Source organism: Hoplias malabaricus, chromosome 15, assembly GCF_029633855.1.
Source record: "Hoplias malabaricus isolate fHopMal1 chromosome 15, fHopMal1.hap1, whole genome shotgun sequence".
Lineage (NCBI taxonomy): Eukaryota > Metazoa > Chordata > Actinopteri > Characiformes > Erythrinidae > Hoplias > Hoplias malabaricus.
In genome coordinates this window covers 4,993,084-5,014,622 of record NC_089814.1, presented here as the reverse complement: position 1 = coordinate 5,014,622, position 21,539 = coordinate 4,993,084, and the positions used below count along the sequence as shown (strand labels likewise).

General features: G+C 40.8%; 1 protein-coding gene across 6 annotated transcripts in view; it reads left to right on the top strand.

Annotated features, from left to right (window-relative positions):
• The window catches only part of vav2 (vav 2 guanine nucleotide exchange factor), a 185,499-nt gene that overhangs the window by 115,737 nt on the left and 48,223 nt on the right, over positions 1-21,539 (top strand). For all 6 annotated transcript variants that reach the window (XM_066645361.1, XM_066645366.1, XM_066645365.1 and 3 more), the window contains exons 3-4: positions 9,102-9,160; positions 21,015-21,083. In XM_066645361.1, the coding sequence (XP_066501458.1) occupies positions 9,102-9,160; positions 21,015-21,083 (128 nt within the window). The remainder of the gene's footprint in view (positions 1-9,101; positions 9,161-21,014; positions 21,084-21,539) is intronic.

The following is a 21,539-nucleotide window of genomic DNA, read 5'->3' as shown; positions in this document are numbered from 1 at the left end:
CACAACAGATATTTCCCTCAGTGTAAAAGTTAGCTTAGCGGTTAGCTTCCTTTTCTCTGAGGGGAAAATCTACCGCCATTGTAATCCTTACATGTAGAGTACGGATACCAACTCAGGACAAACGTAATCTCACTGTGAACCTCTCAAAACCACTGAATGTGGTAGAAACTGTCTCGTTTGACTGTCACAAGCAGGGGTGGTGGCCGAAGTTAGCGGGCGCTAGAAATCTTAGCAGTATTGGCACCTACTTAAACAAAAATGTCTTTATATGAAAACACATTTTCTTTCAAAGTTAAGCAAGTCTTGGACATTAATCTACACATATTTGACTCCTGAAAAATGTTGATTTGAGTGAGTAAAGTACTTCTATTAATTTACAGTTAGCTAAGATTTCCAATATTGTAATTAAAGTGGCCGGAAGTTGGGGTAACTACACTATAGTTTCTGTTTAAAAGAAAGAAGAGAGTGAATTCTGAAACTATAAAATATATAGAATAAAAATCAAATATAAAAGTATCACTCAAATAGAAAGATATTAAAAAGTGACTAAATTTTATATAAATAAAATTAGATTAATAAGCTCTTCTATAAAAAAGAGAAGAAATATAGTTCATGTGGTGCTCAGATAAAATGCAGTCTGGAGGAACTGGTGTCATACTGTGTAACAAAGCATTAATATCCTCTGACCTCTGCTTTAATGCTGTTGATCATCATACTGCTTCTTAAAGGCAGCCTCTGCCCTATGCCTCAGACAGACACAGACAGAGAACAGGGAATAATGAAGAGAAAGGGAAGGCACGGCCCATACTGTATCATTGTCACATAATCCGCTTAAGTTCTTGGATTCTTGCAGACACTGTCAGAACCTTCCACCATTGCCCTTGAACTGGTCTCCTACTGACCCTGCCAAACACAGATTCATCTTTTACATACACACACACACAGAAAGAGAGAGAGATTTATATACTGCACTTTTATAAGCCTTTTATCACATCTGCCTACTTCTCTTTTTGTGTAGAATCAATTTCTGTTAAGTGGAGTTCCCTGACACTGCTATAATCCTGTCAACAACTCCCTCACTTTTGTGCGGGAGTTTGTTTTGCTCATCGTGTTTGCTGTCTGCAGCAGCTCAGGTTTTGCGGGCCCATTTTACTCAAGCGGCTCTGTCAAATTAGCAGCTCTGTAAACAAATATGTGCAGTTGATGCAACAGCGTCTGGTGCACACAGCACTGGGCGGCAGGCGATGAACGCTTGGCAAAACACACCTCTCATTTCCGCTGGTTTCTGTACTCTAATTATTTTTTAATGACTTAAGCAGACTCAACAGGACTTGTGAAGCTTGATTCATTTGCTAGTGGAGTTATAGAGGAATGATTGAAAACGTGCTTGTTGACAGCTGTAGAAGAACTTATAAGAAAGGGATTAGAATGAATGTTCTCCCAGTTTATGACATGATCAGCACAAAACACTATCTTTAAAATGCAATACTTGGATGTCGTTTTCTGAATGAGAGTTTTGTTAGCGATAATATGTTGGTGGTCATAGTTATTTATTAATAACATATTACTTACTTATATAATTCTGCAATTCCTGATAGGCCAATGCTGCTCATTCTGGGCTTATTGCAGCTCTACCTTAAATACTGATACTGGAAAATAATCATAAAACTTGTACAAAGCGATATATATTTAATTAGTTTGTTGCAATTTTACAATGAATGCTTCTGAATTGTATTGAAAATGTGTTCTTAGCCAAATGTTTTTGTTAAATTTTCACGTAGGACATGTTTACTACAGCTTTAGGCAGTTTACTTCATATACACACATTTTGTGACCACATACATTCATAAAAATTCACTGCATATTGTTTGATTAAAATACCGTAGGCATGTTACAGTATCCACAGTCACCGTACAATTGAATGTTGAATGTAATGCTGTGTTTAAAGCCATACATTTTCAAGCTGTTGTAAACATTATTGTGGCTTTCATTATTAATGAAGGCCAATAATCTTCTTTTTTTTAAACCACTAAAGGGCTTATGCTCGGTTCCCAAGACCCAATATCAAACTCTCCTTCCCTACTTCGAACAAGGTAAAGCTGCCCGAGGAAAGAACCTGTGGACTGAAAGTTGAAGCTTCAACGGTTTCCCAAAAGAAATGGTTGAAAACCTTCATTTCAGCATTTTAGTGAAGTTTGGAGATACTTAGAAGAGGAAAAAGCAGTCAACTCTTTAATACGGCTATATCTGTATTTTGCCTGAGGGCTTTCTCCTTTTGTCAAGCCTCCTATAGATGTGTTAGAAGGGAAACGATTTTCCAAGTAAACCACCGCATGCTGCTTGAGCCATCTCTCACCGAAACAGCTAAAGACAGACACAAGTAAGATGACAATTTAAAAGAAACCAGCATTACACTTTATTTGACTTTTTTTTTTACTTGAATTAGAGTGCTTCATTTACTTGAAAGGTTTGTTTTTAATCTCCTTTTTCCCTGAAGCGTTGCACATATTGTGCCTTATTGCTGTTACAGGCAGGGCCCATAATAGGTGTGTTAAACATTTCATTGCACAATATTGCTGCTTTGAGGGAGGCTTGTGCATGAACATCTAAATTGCATAAAGTCTAATGTCAGCAATGGTTGTTTCAGGTTGGAAACAAGCAAGCAGTTTCAAAATGCCTGTGGTCATTTACCTTCCTCATAAACCTGGAGATTGGAGACCATCAGAAACTCCTTTTGAATGAGGTGTTTTAATGATTTTAAGGGGAAATTTGTTCGTTTGTCTGGTTGCACGTTTGTTCCATACTTTTTAAATGCCACCCAGTGAGTCATGTGTGCGTTCTGTTGACTTATACATATACCCTCTTCACAAAAATGAGCACAAAGGAATATGCGAAGGATTGCTGCTGTGGCCAGTGGAGTGCGGATGTGAGACGGCTGTTTATTGAAAGGAACTCATTTGCTTGCCTCCTTTGTTTGACCCTCAGGGCTGCGGAAGAGCACGGACTGGAAGGTTGAGCTTCTGTTTGTCATCCTTTTATTCCACTCAGGATATGGCATCACACAATCTTGTTGATGACCTCTGTCTGAACTTTCGCCTCGAGATACAAGGTTTTAACACTGCATACGTAGGTGGTGGGCAGGCAAATGGCATCATGAGAGGGAGAGAGAGAGAGTGCACATGCTGGAAGTGACCTTAAATGTGTCCTCTGTATGGGAAACGAGTGTTTACTTCCTGTTTTGCACAGTTCAGTACAGGGTTACAGAATTTTGCTGTGTGCTGTGATCTGCTTGTCTCACACAGGCTGCAATGGGTGGTTTGATTTGTCAATAAAAATGATTTTTTTACCCCCTCTTTCACATACGTTGCAAATTCAAGAGACTCAGAAGGGACTTGACTCCTTGCTATTTAAGGCTGTTAAAAAATGAGGGGTCAGTTTGAACCGTGCACTACAGCGGAATTGATTTCCTATGTTAAAACACAGCCACACCACTTCCTTAATGCCCAGATCTATCAAAACTGCCTTATTGTTAGGAGCATCTTTCGCAGAGGAAAAAGGAAGGAGTGTATTCCAATCCTGAAAACAAATCTAATCTGAAGGAGGTATGGTGTTAACAGTATATTTCTTCCTGTGGGGTTGTAGACCGTTTAGTATTTTTAAGAATAATTAGAAAACAAATGATCAAATGTGCTTCCACGCTGCTCCGTTGGATCAGTTCCATTTGACAGCGCCAGCCTTTTATAACGTCTCCTTGTGTGTTCAAGCTGAAGTCATTTACAGAATTAGTGTATCCTTCCTCCACCACCTCTCCAGCCCTGACCCTCTTCACTAAGAGGATGTATGGCTCTTCCCTCCGTTGACCCCTGCAAACACCTCTGCATCTCATTGACCCATTACTGCCACTTTTCTGGGTCTGCCTCACTATTGATCAGAGAGGGCCCCTGCTGTCCTGCCCTGCACACTGGAGGGAGCAGAGGTGTGGAGATCAAATCCAGCAGGAAAACCGAGCGGTTTCAGACATAACTGTTAGGTGCTTGTGTGAGAATTGTCTGGTTTGATCAGACACATTTACACTGAGGAACAGGACAATGAGAGAACTCTGTGGATCGCAGTGTTGTGCCTCAAAGGAGCAAATTAAAATTCTGGTCTAGTGCATTCAGTGAATGTTAGCACACTTGCTCAGAAACCACCTTCAGACCTAGATTCTTTCCACCTAACCTTAGTTGGTGACCTGTGAGATGTTTGTGCTGTCTGTGAAAAGCCTATAACATAATTTCAATCATTCATTCATTATCTGTAATCTGTCGCCAATCCACCTACCAACGTGTGTTTTTTGGACTGTGGGAGGAAACCGGAGCACCCGGAGGAAACACACGCAGACACAGGGAGAACACACCAACTCCTCACAGACAGTCACCCGGAGGAAACCCGTGCAGACACAGGGAGAATACACCACACTCCTCACAGACAGTCACCCGGAGGATGCCCACGCAGACACAGAGAACACACCACACTCCTCACCGACAGTCACCCGGAGGAAACCCACGCAGACACAGAGAACACACCACACTCCTCACAGACAGTCACCCGGAGGAAACCCACGCAGACACAGGAAGAACACACCACACTCCTCACAGACAGTCACCCGGAGGAAACCCCCGCAGACAAAGGTAGAACACACCAACTCCTCACAGACAGTCACCCGGAGGAAACCCATGCAGACACAGGGAGAATACACCACACTCCTCACAGACAGTCACCCGCAGGAAACCCACGCACTAGAGCGTAGTGTACATGTTCTGATAATTGGAGTGGATAAGACTGAAATTGTTCAACACTGTGTTTAAAAACATGTCTCACTGTCTCAGCCTGTGAATGATGACCTTTTCTACATGGCATTAATAGCGTAATAGTGTGTGGCGGCTGAAAGTAGCTTGTGGAAAGGATTGGGATTCGATTTAACCGATACAGATGTTTCACATTAGATTGGGGCATCTCTTGTTTTAATTTTGTTGGCTAGTTAATATTGTTTTGGTATCCATAGCCTCTGTATGTTGATGCTCCAGGCCTGGCACATGTCCAGATTAGTTTGTTTGTGTGTGTGTGTGTTTGTGTGTGTGTGTGTGTCCGTTTTCAGAATCTTATCTTTTTATAATAACAATGTTTCCATGGCTCTGTGAGAGGATTTATGTCCATTGCTGAAGCTTTTCATGCTGCCCACTAATTCTAAGGCTCCCAAGTTCTCATAGGAAACAGTCCTGCCTGAGGGTAGTCAGTTTTTCTGAAGTGTTGCTGCTGCACAGTGGTGTTTTCTTTTTTTTTTTGTGTTGTGTTCATTTACAGACTTCTCGTACATGGAGAGAAAAAATAAATCTGTGCATGCTGATTGGGGTTGTGGACCATCTCGGGTCCATTATTGATGAAGTTAGGGATTTTACTCTTCACAGAGCCATCTGTTCTCAGATCTCCTAACACTATGGCTCTGTCATCACTTGAACCAAGCGTCCTGGCTCAAACCCTCATTTAAAGCGCATTAATATCTCATGCTTCTCTCTCACCCTGCTCGGCGGGGCTCTTTCAGCTTCTGCATTTGCTTAATTTGTAGATGTCAGAATACATAATTGAATGCTATAGCTTGAATATTATTGTACAGGCTGCAGTGCCCAGCTTAGTGGAGTATCATATGGCGAGCCTTATCACGTTGTGAATTATTCCCTGCTGTATATTTCAGTAATTAAAGTGCCACAATGAATGTCTGGCATGGTGCCCATGTTGTGTGCAGTCATGGTGAGACGGTCTTGTGTGTCCTGCATATATAAGACATCATTATATGCCCTTCCCCTCCGTTCTTTTATTACTTCTCACCCCATCACTTTTTCTGTGTTTCCTCCTTCTTGTCTCCTCTATTCTCCCTTATTGAATCCTTCCCTCTTCTCCTTTTTTCTCCACTCCCACACTCCACTATGTGGTCTCATCTCCAGTCCTATCTTAATTTCTGGCGTTTTACTCCTAAACTCTTTCTGTTACCTCTCCTCTCGTCTCGTCTTGTCTCGTCTCGTCCAGCTGTGTCTGGACTCACGTGTTGCTTCAAGTCAGGACAATGTATTGTGTGATTGTAAACACTCAGTAGTGTGTTTAACAGCTGATTCGTTCTGAACACAGCATCTCAGCTGCTCCTGACAACCTGTTAATGTTGTATGAATGCAGAGTGTGAGACTTCAGGGAGCTTCATCGTCTGAGCCGTCTCCCCCCACCCCCTCTTCATCTCTGTGTTTCTCAATCACACACACACACATGCACACAAACAAACTTTCCTTCTCTCTTCCTTCTTACACCGTCTGCTGCATCCTGAAGGGAGCATCTGGGCTCTGGTTAAACTATTGAATGCAATAAGTCCTTCTCAACGCCAGATCTCCCTGTGTTTGATATAATGTTTGTGTGAGAGGTGACAGAGGCTGTGTGTTCTCCTCTGGCTGTGCCTGGCTGCTCCTCAGGAAGCAGCACTGAGATGAGACCAAAATCAATAGTAAGGAATGAGAGAGAAAACAAAAGAGAGGGTATGACCTGACCTGAGGAACGAGAGGAAATATGAGTGATGGAGCAAGAGAAAGTAGAATAGGTGCGTGGAGATTCATTGCAAACAGAGAAAGGCACAGTAGAGAGTTGTGTCATTGCTGTATAAATCAGTCAGACACTGATGGTGTCACCGTAATGAAACTGCATTAATATTTATACCCATTAGCTGGTGTTAGAAGAAGAGGGCTGACAGCCATCCGACTTAAACAAGTGTGGCAGAGTAATGCAGTGCTATTGATCTTACACGCTGCTCTCCTTTTGAACAGGACTGCGTTTATCCAGAGTGTGTTGAGGCACAGTGGGCGTGGTGGGTAAAGTACATGCTTAACTAAGACGTACCAGTATCAGCGGGGTTAATGAAATGCACTGTCAGATCAACTGACCAAACCATGCTCCGCTCACAAATGATGCTGCGAGGTCGGACTAATTTAGAGGCCACAGTGTATTGTTTGGTCGTGTGTCTGGTCACTATGACCCTGTGGTCATGTGATCAAACTACTAGCATAATACAAATGTCCAGTATTGATCTACTACAGCGACATAGTCAAGCTCTGTAGTTAACAAATCCATGTGACAGTTTTGTACAGAATAAATATGTATTAAAGAAAAGCAACACACTATGTGTTTGTTGATAAGGAAATGACTGAGGAGTCATGCCAAGCTAGTGCTGCTTTTGTGACAATTTAGCCAGATAGTTACATCTAACTTTTACTAACTAACATGTTGGCACAGTGCCCACTGAGGAAAACTACATTCACTCGCACCAGATATAACTAGAGTTAACTCATTACCTCATCTGAAGAGACAGCTTTAGAATGCTATGTTAATTCCAGCTTTAGTTACATACCAGGTACATTGCTATCTGGTACGGGATCATATTAAACTGGAAGCTTTGTGTCCAATCTCAAAAACAATAGTAATGTCAGACTGCAGCTCTGGGCAGAACTTGAAAAGGTCATATAGAACAGTTAGGGCTTGGCAATAATTCAATATCAATATATATCGCAATATAAATGTTTCAATGAAAATGATTTTAAACACATTTTCAATATATTAATATAGGAGGTCCTCGGGTTACATCGGTCCCGAGTTACGATGTTTCGTGTCTACGACACATCTCACATTTACTGTATAAAGCCTTGTTTGGATTTAAGTGGTTTTGCGTCGTAAACGTCGTAACGTGAATTTCGTATTTGGTGTGTGTGGCGCGGCGGAAGAATACACGGTTACGCGGCTCGGGACCGAGGAGGATAGGTGTTAGGATAGGATAAGTGCTTACAGTATGTTATTTATGTACAGTATGTACGTATGTTCCGACTTACACCGAAAATCGGTTTACGACGCGACGTAGGAACAGATCAACGTCGTAAGTCGAGGACCCCCTGTATACCTTATTTACAACATAAGTCACTGACTGATGTTCGTTACAGTGCCCTGTCGTCAGCTCAGCATGCACTGTTTAAAATTTAGTATCATAATATTAATATTTACAAAGCAAATAGGTTTATGTTTGATTGTGATGTCACGTTTCTTGTTTGTTTTTGGAACATTTTAGTGATATCAGAATTATATCGTATCAAGCAAAGTTCAGAAATATATTATGATATAAATTTCAGCCGTATGGTACCTACTATTTACGTTATGATAATAACACTGAAGCTACAAGGCTTGCTGATCATTTTGCAGTTTTCATCATACAGTATCTTTGTGTTACTATAGAAATATATATGTGCAGAACTCCTATGAACACCTAAGCTACCAAAGTGGTAGTTTCTGGTCTCAGGGAGACACTCTGGATAGCCCTCATTAGAGCTCATTCTCATTTGTGGAGTCACCTTCATGGCAGCAGGAGCAGTGAGTGTGTGTGTGTGTGTAAGAAACACTGTGATTGCACACCTGCTTGGGAAGTTTCTCTCTTACGTATGTACGTACACACACACACACACACACACTCACTGTGGCTGATAGACAGCTGGTGTCGCTACGGCAGGAGGTGAAATCCTATAATCATGTAATGAGGCAAGACAAAAACATCTCCAATGTTACATGTTTATGATCTGTGTGTATGTGTTTGGATCTCATTTCCACATTACTGTCCCAGGGCCCACTTGCACACCATCTGGAGCCCCCAGAGCGGCCACCAATAAGCCCACTCATATGTGACTCATGACTGGCATTAAATCAGTTTAAATACGGCATGCGTTTAACCCCGTTACCCACTGCTAATGCACCAGGGGTTATATGGAGGAAGAGAGCACAGGAAGAGAGAAAGTGTGGCAAAAGCCAAGGGAGGAGAAACAGATCTGTGAGAAGCTGCTACATAGACTTCGCGGGGGCATTGGGACCCACTTGTCACCTGCCGTCGTCACTAATTCAGTGCCGTTCTCAGTGTCAACACACAAGCTGTGCGCTGCATGCTGAGATAAACAAAAGCTGAGAGAGAGTTCTTTATGTTGAATGTTACTCTTCAGTGTCTCCTGTGTCAAGAGTTTTACTTACCAAAGCCCTCTCTTGTGTTTTTACAGGTCATCTCTGCCCTGTCCAGAATCTCCCACCACAGCATTGCGCAGATCAAAGGCATCAGGTAACTGTCCAGCTTACCTGCCAGAATTTTTTATTTTTTTAAACAACTTCTGCAAGAAAGTCTCCTCACACTTTAGCAGCTAAAAGTGGGCAGTATTGTAGCTGTCCAATTAGAATTAGAATCACTTTATTGGCCACTTTTTTTTGTTTGTTCTCTGCATTGAACCAAATCCGTGCAGTGAAACACACGTTTACAGTGAGCACACATTAAATGTTCTGTTTTGAAACTGTGAAGCTGCTTTGTGACAACGTCAGTTGTAAAAAGCGCTATACAAATAAATTTGATTTGATTTGATTTGATTTGACATTCCTGGAGCAGTTAGCAGCCCTAGCCATGGCACCCGGGTAGCAGTTGGGGGTTAGGTGCCTAGCTCAAGGGCAGTTCAGTCATGACCTGCCAGTTCTTAGGATCCCTAACCACCAGTCCACGGCTGCCCTTTCAAAAGTGCATCTCCACCTTTCTCCAAAATGGTTACTTTGTAGAAGGACTTTCCATGGAAGTCCATGTAAAAATGATTTATTTGAAATAATTTTGGAGCATTTCTATTGGTCCGTTTGTAATGACATTTCTCACAATGTGAAGGAAAGCTGTGTTCAAATGATGTTGTAAACTAAAAATCCACAAAAATGGAGATCATTGTTTTTCTTTGGACAATGACTATATGCTTTTATTGTGTAATCCCCTAATACGGAATAAAACATACAATAATATATAGATTATAGACCTCAGTGTATTATATAGCATCTACCAGCAACATCCCTTATTAAGAAACTGCATAGCAAATAGCTTTTTTTTTTCAGTCATAGAAGTTGCTTGAATTTTCACCTCAAAATCCCAAACACATTCAGCTGCAGATTCTTTCAGACTGACTGTTGTGTGTTCTAATCATCGAATAGGAATGCCCTATACTGTACGTCATATATCTTGTGTAATAAAAAGTTGCCTTTGGGTTTCGGTGTTACATTTTGCTTTACCGCCCTATTGTAGGCTCAGGTGCCCAATGTGTGCCCAGTGCCACAGTGCTTTAGGAAAGCTTTTGGCTCCAGCTGTAGCGTGTTGGTTCAGGCTGCGGGTGCAATGGGGTGGTGAACCCCTGAGGTAGCTTTGTCTCCCTCTTCTGCTTTACAGGCCACTGTGGACTCAGTTTATCTTTCTTTATGTGCCCAGGCTAGGATCCTTGCATGAGACACAGAGCCCTGGTTCCACAAATAAAGCTTTTTATCCGGCAGGGTAATGAACTGTTGGAGCGGCCCATTAGGCCCACAGCCAGAGGGGAGAAAGACACGAAGACAAGGGTGTTACCATTAGCCCAGTGCTGTACAACACAGAGTGGTGCCCAAATCACTGCCTATCCTCAATAGCCAAAATACCTCATGTTTATTTATCAGCAATCAGAACCCAATCACTGCTCCTTCTGTGCTTGACATGGAAGTGAAAACAAGCGTGTTATACTGAGGTTTTGCGAAGGAAGGCTAAAACATGGGGCTTGTAAATGTTGGCTTGATGGAATAATAGGAAAGATCTGTGGATAGTGCTTGGCAGAGAATGTAGCCTCTGTGACTAATGCAAGTCAAATTTACCCTCTCAAATGTTCCCTGCGAGCGTTTTAAGAGTGCTAGGAGCAAAGCCCGATTCAGGGAGTTCTCATAATTTCCCGCAATGTGAGGAAGGTTGAAGAAAGGCAGCCTTGTGGCCTTTCTCAGCATGGTGTGTGTGAGAGTGCTCAGTGTGTTCCGGCGCACAGCTCCAGCGGTTGTGGAAGCTGTGGCCTGGCGTTATCCTCAGGGTTTATTTGGAGCCCTGAAAGATGCTGTTCTTCTGAAATAGATATATATTTTTATTTATTTATAGCGTTCCACTCAGTCAGAATAGTGGTATATTTTGGTCTTTTCCATGGGTCAAAATTCACATACGAAGCCTGATTTATAGGGAGTGTATTAATTTGTATTTATGAAAGAATGCCCAGGTGGGAATAGTTTTCATTCCATCCCATTGAAAGACTCAGAAGCTTAGAAGCCCTTGCACTAAAGCCTCAGTAGGTCAAGATTGTAAAGCAGGACAGTTGTTTTAAACAAGAAAACAAATAGCCACTTTAATCTTATGTAATTAGTAAATGCAAAATCCTATTGCTGATGATATAGTGATACATGAAAATTCATGCTTTTTGTAGAAAACTCTCATCTATGTGACCTTTGACCTGTACGAGTGGTTAATCATCATTTCCAAGGCTTGTTAACTGATTCGATGCTGAAGCTCAGTGACCAGAGCTTTGAGGGCTGACAGAAACATGTTGCTATGAATTCTGCCTGCCTGGGCACCTATAGCAGAACTTCAGTGTTGGTTGTGTATGTGCTGACCAACAATGCAGAAGTTTCTATTTACATAAAGCGTTTAACAGCTGCTTTTATCCGCAGTAGGTGCCTTGCTCAAGGGCACATTTTTATGATCATTTTACAGCCTTAGGAGTTTTGCCCGTGTAATATATTGTGTTCCTGCATAAGCTGGGAATTGAGTCTGAGATTTCCATGTGGAAGGGATATGTGTTTATACCAAGGACTACCTCAACAGCCTGTAGTATGTAGTTATGTAATTTGCAGAGTTTTGATTCTGTTTATATATTGCGACCAGTTGTTGAACATTTTTCATGGAATGAAAAGCGGGTTAAATGTTCTTCTACTTATTCCGCAGCTAAGCGCTTCTGATTCTCTGCTCGTCCCATTTCGTAGAGTAGAAAATATGCTTCTTTAAATCCGAACATTGCAGTGTCTCTCAGTATATGGATTTGCCGTATTGTAGGTGCCATGAGTCCAAAACTCTCAAAACAAAATAACATGAGAAACCCTGTGTTGGTCCAGATTGGTGGATTGTTACCTTTTTTTCTGGTTAGTGTCTCTTTAATGCACTTTCTGTAACTTGCACCTAACACAGGCTTTCATGCTTACAGCTTTGTGCTTAAAAAAAAAAAAAAAGCCAAACTCTGCCCCTGATGGGGTATGTATCTGTCCGGCCATGACCGTCCTCACTTCCTCTGAGCTTTCCTGTCCACAGGGCTCTCACCCCAGCCTGCAGCATGTACACATTATTAACTTGAATTGGTTTGCTTTGAGGTTACCACTGCATATTTACTTGACATTATTTTTCTAAAAAACTATGTTAGCTGTTTAAGAACACACCCAGTTCACTGAACACAGCTGCTGTTAAGAGGAGTGTGTTCTACTTAATTATAATGTTACCCAGGAATGTCAAGATGTAAGTGTTTTTGTATTGGAAATATTTGTTTCCTGCAGCACAGCTGTACCCTTTTCAGTTCACATTTCCTTGCTGTCTTTACAAAAGCTGTTGTCTCTAAACTGGTGAGTTTGGAGCTTTGGTCTGTGTTAGGTGGCCAGGTTTGAAATTTTCACACACATTGAACAGAGTAGCTGTTGCTTTCACATAATGTAAGAAACAAAGACTATTACATTTTAGTTCCACCCTCTGTCACAGATATTCAGCTCAACTAAAATACAGGGGGTCCTCAACTTACGACGTTGATCCGTTCCTACGTCGCGTCGTAAACCGATTTTCGGTGTAAGTCAGAACATACGTACATACTGTACGTAAATAACATACTGTAAGCACTTATCCTATCCTCACACCTATCCTCCTCGGTCCCGAGCCGCGTAACCGTGTATTCTTCCGCCGCGCTGCGCACACCAAACACGAAGTTCACGTTACGACGTTTACGACGCAAAACCACTTAAGTCGAAACAAGGCTTTATACAGTAAATGGGAGATGTGTCGTAACAACGAAACATCATAACCTACTCACAGTCTCAGCTCTTTTCATGTAATTTACAAAGCATAAAAAAGTAAACGTTTTAATCCCTCACACTTGTACTCAGTCACCCTTTTCTCTTCTTTTCCTCACCATTCCCTTCTTTTCTCCCCGTCTCACCACCTTTACCCATTTGTTCTCACATCTTGCTATGCTGTTACATTACACATGCTCGGCTGCATGCTCAATGCTACATATTCACACTCATTCACTCATAATGTGTGATTATAGTTAGCTGTATTTGCATACCAACCCTGTATGCACTTTAGCTGTGGTTTATTATGCATGCAACACATTCATGTTCTGTTTCATCCATGGATGAAAGCATAGCTGCTGAACTAGAATCAACTCTCACCTGCTCATAACTGCAGTCATCAACACAAAGTGAAACATATATCCTGCATCAGCACTGTGAAACCAAGTTTGAAATAGGGCTGCAGTAACCACTGGAAGACACTGGGGTTCATGCCAGTAAATGGTAACATGTAATTAATATTTTCAGTTCTATGTGCAATGCATTACATTGCATAAAGTGATGTAAGTGTATGATTTTTGCTGCGTCATGCGTGTGTAAAATTAATTGGTAATTTATTGACTTGAATAGAGTTTTGACCTGCCTTACACTACAATCATGCATAAACAACGGGGTAAATGTATTTCAAAATACATTCAAAAATGTTCATTATAATTTTTTGTAACAAATATGTGCACTTTTCTAATGTCACATGGGCTTTACATTCTTCAGAGTTATCAGACAAAGATCAGACCAAAAGCCTGATGCCCCAAAATATTTGAAAGTATATTTCGTCTCATGTTTGATGAGCGAACTGACCTCAGCATAGACTTGGTCAGGTCTCAGGTGTCAGATAGCCTTTAGCAGTAATGCATGGTCTTGACAGGAGCTTTGTCTCCCATCCCAGTAGATATCTGATGGGGTCTCAGGCTGCTGTCAGAACGCTATAGATTTGGGCTGTGATGGACATGGCAGTGTAAAAGCACTTTATCTCAGTGAGCTGGTGAGGGCCAGAGAAAGGATGAGCTCCAAAAGAGCCTGAGGCTTACACTGCTGCATAAATCAGATAACACTTATTCTGCCCTGAACCTTCACACACAATATTTATTCAGTTTTATCAAGATATTTTTAGTTGCTGACGATATTTTAAATAGTCTGATCTAGTACGACTACCCACTTTGCCTTGTTCTTTATTTTTAAATTAAGACGTTATATAGGTGTGTTACTTTCTTTAGTTGCTAACTACTATATTTTAATCAGCACAATTGACACTTGTCAGATCCTATGTGTTGTGTGCATGTGCAGGTTAACCTATTATCTGTGTTCTACATGTAAACAGACTATATAACATTTTTAAAACCTGGGGTGTAATATAAACACACATTTAGGTACTTTATTTTCTTCATGAGATCAGCTGAGGACTCCTGAGTTTAAGCGTCAACCCTGTCATCTAGAGATTGCGAGTTTGATCACTCTTAATGCCACAGACTTCTGTGGCCAGGAGTCTCGTAATGCACACTTAGGTTCATTCTTTCTCAGTGTGTCAGCCTACCTCTCTGGAACACTTAATGAAATGTTAGCTAACACGCGTGTCTGTTACCTGACATAACACTCTTAGCAGAAAGCGTTCATCTCCAAGAATAATAAGCTTTCTGATGATGACATGTTGGCAGCCATTACAGTTTCAAAAGATATATGTATGGTTATATTTGACTCAGAAGAAACATATGCTTGCTCTCAGACCTTGCAATGGAATAAAATGGTGAAACAAAAAAAAAGTTGATTATTTTCAGTAAAACTTTGAGCCTAAAAATTGCAAACCCTTAAAGTTGCAATCAACAAAACATACAAATGGGCATTCAACCTATACAGTTTAACCTTCTGTTTGCTATTTATGGTTCTTTTTTATCATGGAAATCATTATAAGCCATTTTTACATGTGTGCAGGAGATACTCTGGAACATTACCGGCTCTTTTCACACCTGTGCTCATTCTGACATTGCATGGACTTTGTACTAGGGGCAAGCAGGATAAAACCTGGGGAATGTCCAGGACAGATGTTATGTACATTTGCATTCCAACATAACAATCCTCTGGCTAAAATCCAGAAAATGTCTGGGTTTCCGGGCCTGTGTAAAAGGTGCTTTAGTCACTTCCATATTTCAGTGGATTGATGTCTTTTCAGAAAAATCAATGTTTGTACACATTTGCTGAGAGAATGATGGTGGGTTGATAATTCTGCGAATATTGGAAAGGCAAGTGTATGAGACACTGAGAAATAGAAGTGAAAAGAGCCTGACCAAAGGTCTTCAGGGCTGAGTTGACCTTTGTGTGGCTGACCGCTCATTATCCAGATTCGTTACTCGTTCCCACATCCTGACCCCAACACTTTTAACTTTGCTGTTGCTAATTACCGGTATTGTACAAATCAACACAAACAGGTCAAACAGACACCAACACTAAGCAATCAAATAGGCATTTTACTTGATGTATGTGGTGAAGAAGACACCTAATTAATTTGTTTTGCAGAGTAGGAGTCAAAGAGAGCATTTGAAAGAACATTTCAGGAGTTGTGAGTAATCAGGCATAGTTTTAATCTTCCTGAGCCCATTAGAAATTGAATCACTTTCTTCATTCATTTGTGTTTTTTTTTCCTCAGACAGCTTATGCTCGCTCCATTGCGCTAATAGCCATGCCACCTCAACAAGACTTCGCATTTCGAGCAGTCATCAGAAATGGTGCATACTGAATGGACAGCACATATCTGTTTATGTGAGATAAAGACCCAAGCATAGTGTTTGTTTGGACATAAATGGAATTGGATTGAGACTGATGTGCCTTCGAAATCTAATTAAACTTAGTGTGAGCTTTATGTATTTGAGGCTGGAGCTGCTGTGGAATGGGACTGTCTTTCATGTCTTGTTGATTTCTAATGATATCAAGTTTGTCATTACGAGCATTCTTAAACTCAGGGGACATCTGTGTTTGTTTGTGTGTGTGTTTTTTGTGCCTGTGGGTGTGGGTTTATATAAGTAGGCATGGCTGTGTTTCTGTGGTAGATGACAGCATGCCCAGGTTTTTTGCATTTGATGGAGGGTGACTGTTGGGCAGAGTGATGGCTCACTGTTGATGATGACACTGAGTGCTGACTGAGCTCTTAACAACTTGAGGACAAAGAACATTGAGCTAAAGAGTGGGAAAGGTTAGATTTGTATTCCAAGGGATATAAAAATCTTACCAGGTTGCAACAAGTTGTAAAGGTTTCAGTAGAATATACTGCTTTTAACTCATATTTGAGGTTTATTTTTTTAGTTGTCAAAAGATCAAAAATCTTATCTAAATTGAAAATAGTTCCCTCAGCAATGGTGACATTTCACAGTTGAAATTGTACATTTCGTCCTTAACAACTTTAAGGCATACTTTATCTAGTTCTCTTATTGGAAGACCTTTGCAACTGTGTGTGTGAATGCACAATTTGTGTGTTCATTAGAATCAATGAAATAGATTCTAATGAATAGAATCTGCTTCCCTTGCTCAACTTATGAAACTATAACAGCTTCAGATATTTTCATGACTTTCGTATAGTTACAGACTCTGTGACAAATACAACTGAGATCTGTTTTCCTTGTGACTTGTTAACACATTTTTATTAATTGTGTAGGTTTTTAAGCAGTCTGTACCAAATCCCTTGCTTGATTTTTGCGAGGATGTCTGTTGACAGGAAAATTAAGAATGGTATAGATTTTTTTTAAATGAGTCTGAAAGCTTCTGTTGTTTCCAACCAGATTCCCCTGTGAACACTGTCAATAGAGTTCACCCAGTAATTTTACTTAGATAATTAGATATATAATTACACCAGGTCATTTTAATTTGCACAGTGTAGAAGCTTCATTGCTTTTGCTGGTCAGTGTTTTCTAAGCTCAGTCTGTAGACCTGGGTGATGTTGCCAGAAATGTTATGACGAAAAATGCTTCTATATTAATCAATATCTATATATTATTTTATAACACTGTTAAAGTTTTTAAAGGACATCCTTCTAAAAGATGCAGACAGCTCATAGTATGCAAATGAATTCACAAGATTTTACTGGAACTATGTAAATCATTTTTATTACCATTGGCAGGTAGTCTGTGTCTCTGTCATGAAATCATTCCTAGGGCATGTTCACCTCAGGCATTTCAAGAATCAGGAAGAGTAAGATTTCTGCACTCAATTCTGAAAGGGTTCACCACGCCTGATCAGGCAGCACACCCTCAGTACTTTGAGGTTTATTGTAAATGATTGTGCCGGCCAAATATGCCACAGACAGATGGAGAAAGTGAAACTATAACATTAATTAAAATATATTTAATGCATACGCAAGCAATTGAATTAATCATATTAAAATCTTGTTTTGTTTCTCTCATAAATACAGTCTCATACATTCGTTCACTGTAATAGCATGAGTATACGAGCCTGATAATGTGCTGCCTGACCAGACTGCTTCAGTTGGTGGAGCTACCAGGGAGTGGAAACCAATGTTTATTGAACTCTATGACTCAGTGTATCACTGTTATTGAGCAAAAATGTATTGAGAAACAAATCGAGATTTATCACCCAGCACTACCCGCCTGCTAATATTAGTTCATAGTTGTTGAACATGCCTTTTGTGGCTCGGATTAGCATGATGCTGGTCTGCAGCTGTTTTCATGGGTCTCATTTATGAAGATAAACTGTCTAATCCCTCTCATTAGGAACGTGAGGCTGACCAAGAGATGATAATGAAACTCATGCCGACCCTGGCACGTTAATTAGTGAAATCTTTTTGTTTATTCTATTAAGGTCATTTTGAAAATGAGGTGAATTTATTTTGCCAACACAGCTTCACACTACCCAATGCATTAAAGGTTATAGATGGAATGAAGCAGGTCCGACTTATTTGATCAAAACAAATTGTTTGGTGCTCTGGGATAAGAGCATAATTAGATTTGACTGACGCACTCCACAGCATCAGGGAAATTATTTATTTATGCAGTGCAGTAATTAAAAATCCATTTGAAGGTTGCATTCTTCAGCTTAATAAAATATTCTTTTTTAAGACAGTGGCAGGTGAATTGTCATAATTGAATGTAAATGTTTGTCTTTCACTGGTTTAAAAATATTTTAGACACGTATGTTTGAACATATATGTATGAATACACACACACACTATAAAATACTTATTATATAAATCACTAATAATACATAACCTGTATTCAATAGTTCATTGAATCATCTACAGCTTTGTTCATCCATCTGTACTTATGTACATTTTCTATATACTGCTATATACAATCTGTGTGTGTGTGTGTACATATGTTTTTACTAAAAGTGTCTTGTCTTAAAGTTATTAAAACCACTAGAAATTGGCACAAATATTTGGGGAAAAATCTTCTGTACACTTCTAAATGATCCTGGTAATTTCTGCCATGCTCTGTGTTGTAGAGTATTCTGTTCAAATTTATACTAAGAACATCTGATGCCGTAGTTCTCAAATTCATTCATTCTCTGTAACCCTTATCCAGTTCAGGGCCGCGGTGGGTCCAGAGCCTACCTGGAATCATTGGGCGCAAGGCTTCTCAAATTCAATTACTGATCAATTGCTAGCAATGGCTAAAACCAAAGAGCTTAGTGAGGACTTCCAATTGCACATTTGGGCTGTTTACAAGATGGGGGAAATCTAAAAATCTATCAAGCTATTAACAAGTACTTTCAAATGCCAGTGGTCACAGTCCAAAATGTAAAAATAAATAAATAAATAAATAAAAAGACTTCCAGTCTCAGAGGACATGATGGGGAGTCCAAAGAGCTGAGGTCTAAAAGGCCAAGAAGACTCCAAGTGTCACCAAGGCCATCCAAGTGAATCTGAACAAATTTGGTACCAACTTCTCATGGCAAACACTGTAGTGAACATTTCAAAAGGCTAGTCTCCATGGATGCTGAACCATGGAAGATTTCATTTCTCCAAGCTTCTCCAAGAATAAGAGGATAAAGGGATTTTTGTGAACACAGCTTTCATTTAGCGAATAAAAGCACAAGCGTTTGAACCCAAGAACACCATTCCCTGAGTCAAAAACAGTGGTACGATTGTAATGTTTTGGGGCTGGTTTGCAACATTGGGCAGCTTTGAACCTTTTAAGTGAAGACATGGAGGCAAATAAAGACCTGAAAGATGGCTTGGAGGATCAAGACTTGGAGATCATCATTAAAGTGAAGTGATCCAAAATCCAAAAGGTTTTTGTCATTGATTTTGGGGAAATGGTGTATATATAATTTAAGATATGGCATATTTTGTAGCAAAAATCAAGTATAGTACTACTTAATTTTTAGTCACTTGGAAGACCACAAGAACTCTCAAAATCAGTAATTAGAGCTCTGGCTAAAGAAAAAATTAATTTCCCCTCTTGGTAATGTTCCTGTGGACCGTGTTTCTGTCCACCTTCTGCTGTGAAAAACAATTCAACTGTATAGGTATTAAGGGGTATGTAAGGCAGCATTGTGGTGCCACAGGTAGTATTGCTGTCACACTGCTCCAGGGCCCTGGTTTGGTGTGTTTTGGCTAGTTTCCTGTAAGTGTGTGTTTCAGTGACTGGTAAGTTTGTAATGCCAGGTGATGGACAGGGTGTGTTCCTGCCTTGCTCCCAGTGATTCCAGGTAGGCTTCAAACTCACTGCAACCCGGAGGTTTTATCTGCCGTTCTACAGGACCCACTTTCCTGGTAGTCTCTTCGGGGACTCTTGCTGAGGGAGCTAATGGCGTTTCCTCCTTTCTAACCCTCACTGGGGATTCGTTCTTATTTTTCTTTTCCTCTTTTTTTCCATTAGACTCTATGACTCGTTGCACCCTTGGTGTTCAGGGAATTGTGAGTAAGGGTCAACAGGTGTGTATGATAGTCACCATGTTTATTTGTATGTCCGACATGTATTCACACCTCCATTGAGCACTGATGCCGTCAGTGTGTTACACCTCTAAGAATCCGAGGGTCGTGAGGCTGGTGTTTCCCCCTCCATCAAAGCAGCTCTGACGGAAATGGAGTCTGTATTTAAGGCTGTGGAGATGGTTTGCCATCAATGTGCAGCTTAGTCATCCAGAAAGAAAAGGCTTTAAAAACGAGCTCTATTTTTTTTTCTTTTGTGGAGGCGGATTTCTATAGAAGCCTCATTGCTGTAGCTTTTCGTTTTGCTGGGGAATTTGGGAAATTGAAAGTGTAGTGAGCTCATCTGCACAACTATAGCAGCTCCCACACTTGATTTACACCGCCTTACTTTTAGTATAGAGGCCTGATGAACGACCGCATTTATTACTGCTGCATTATTCATGCACATGAATTGTGATACTCAGTGTCACTGAGATGTAACTCATTTCGCTTTGTACACACAAACACATACATGTACATAATACAGTAGAGTGCGTTTTACAATGCATTACATGCACTGCCGCTGAGCATGCTAAAGTGACCCTGACACAGCAGGCTCCTAAATCACTTTACTTTATGAGTCCCATGTTTATTTCATGTCTTGTGACACACAGTGTGGGAGGCTGAAAGAGCTGATGAGCTCTCTGGAGGTAAGGGCTTGGAATAGAATGATTGATCAATCATTTGAGGCATTCTAATTGGCCCATGGGCATTAGTAAAGTGCTGGCTTAACTATCATGTGGGTGGTATCTCTGAGGATTAGAGCTTTGACCTGTACTTACTGGAATAAAGCCCAGTGTACCTGTGCCTCACTGTCTGTATCATGAGGTTGTGTCATTCAATCTTGCCACAGCCTTTTCACAATGCATGTGGAATACTGTCCAAAATCAGATAAATGCCTTTGAAACATCTGTCTCATTGTTGCAGGTGTCAATCATAAGAGGAGATAGAGGGCTCATAAATAAAGCAACCTGTTGAATTATGGATGTGGGAGAGTGGAGCTGGCACCTTGGCTGATAAATGTTCTACCCTTCCGCCTTTGTGTGAGAGCTAATATTATAATTCTTTCTCTCTCTCTCTCTCTCTCTAGGCCTTTTCCATCAGAAGACACTGCTCTGAATGAAGATGATGTCTACCGAAGCTTGGAGGAGTTGGCAGAGTAGGTGTCAACATATTCACCTCCCTGACCCTGGTCACACTTTTTACACACAATCATCTTCACGACACACGGACACGCTTTGCCCATTCCAATCTTTCACTTCTCTCTGTTTACACAAACAAACTGGCATTATTCACCCGTTGCCATGACAATGCCAGCTTGGCATACATCAGCTCAGAGCAGGCTGGAGGTGTGGGTGTTAACGCAGGAGGGGCAGTGAGAGCAAGGGAACTCGGACGGAGAGATGGAGGGTTGTAGGAGTGAGGGAGTGGTGGCATTGATGCTGCTCGTGGTGGTGACAGGGCCGATTCTCCTCTGATTAATGGGGAATAATTAGTCAGCCAGCGTAGATAGGTGTCCTTCATCAGCAGAGAAGGGTGTGATAGTGCCAATGAATGCATCAGTCTTTAGCAGCCTCCGGAGGGAGTCATGAACAGAGCAAAGCCGCAGTCACTG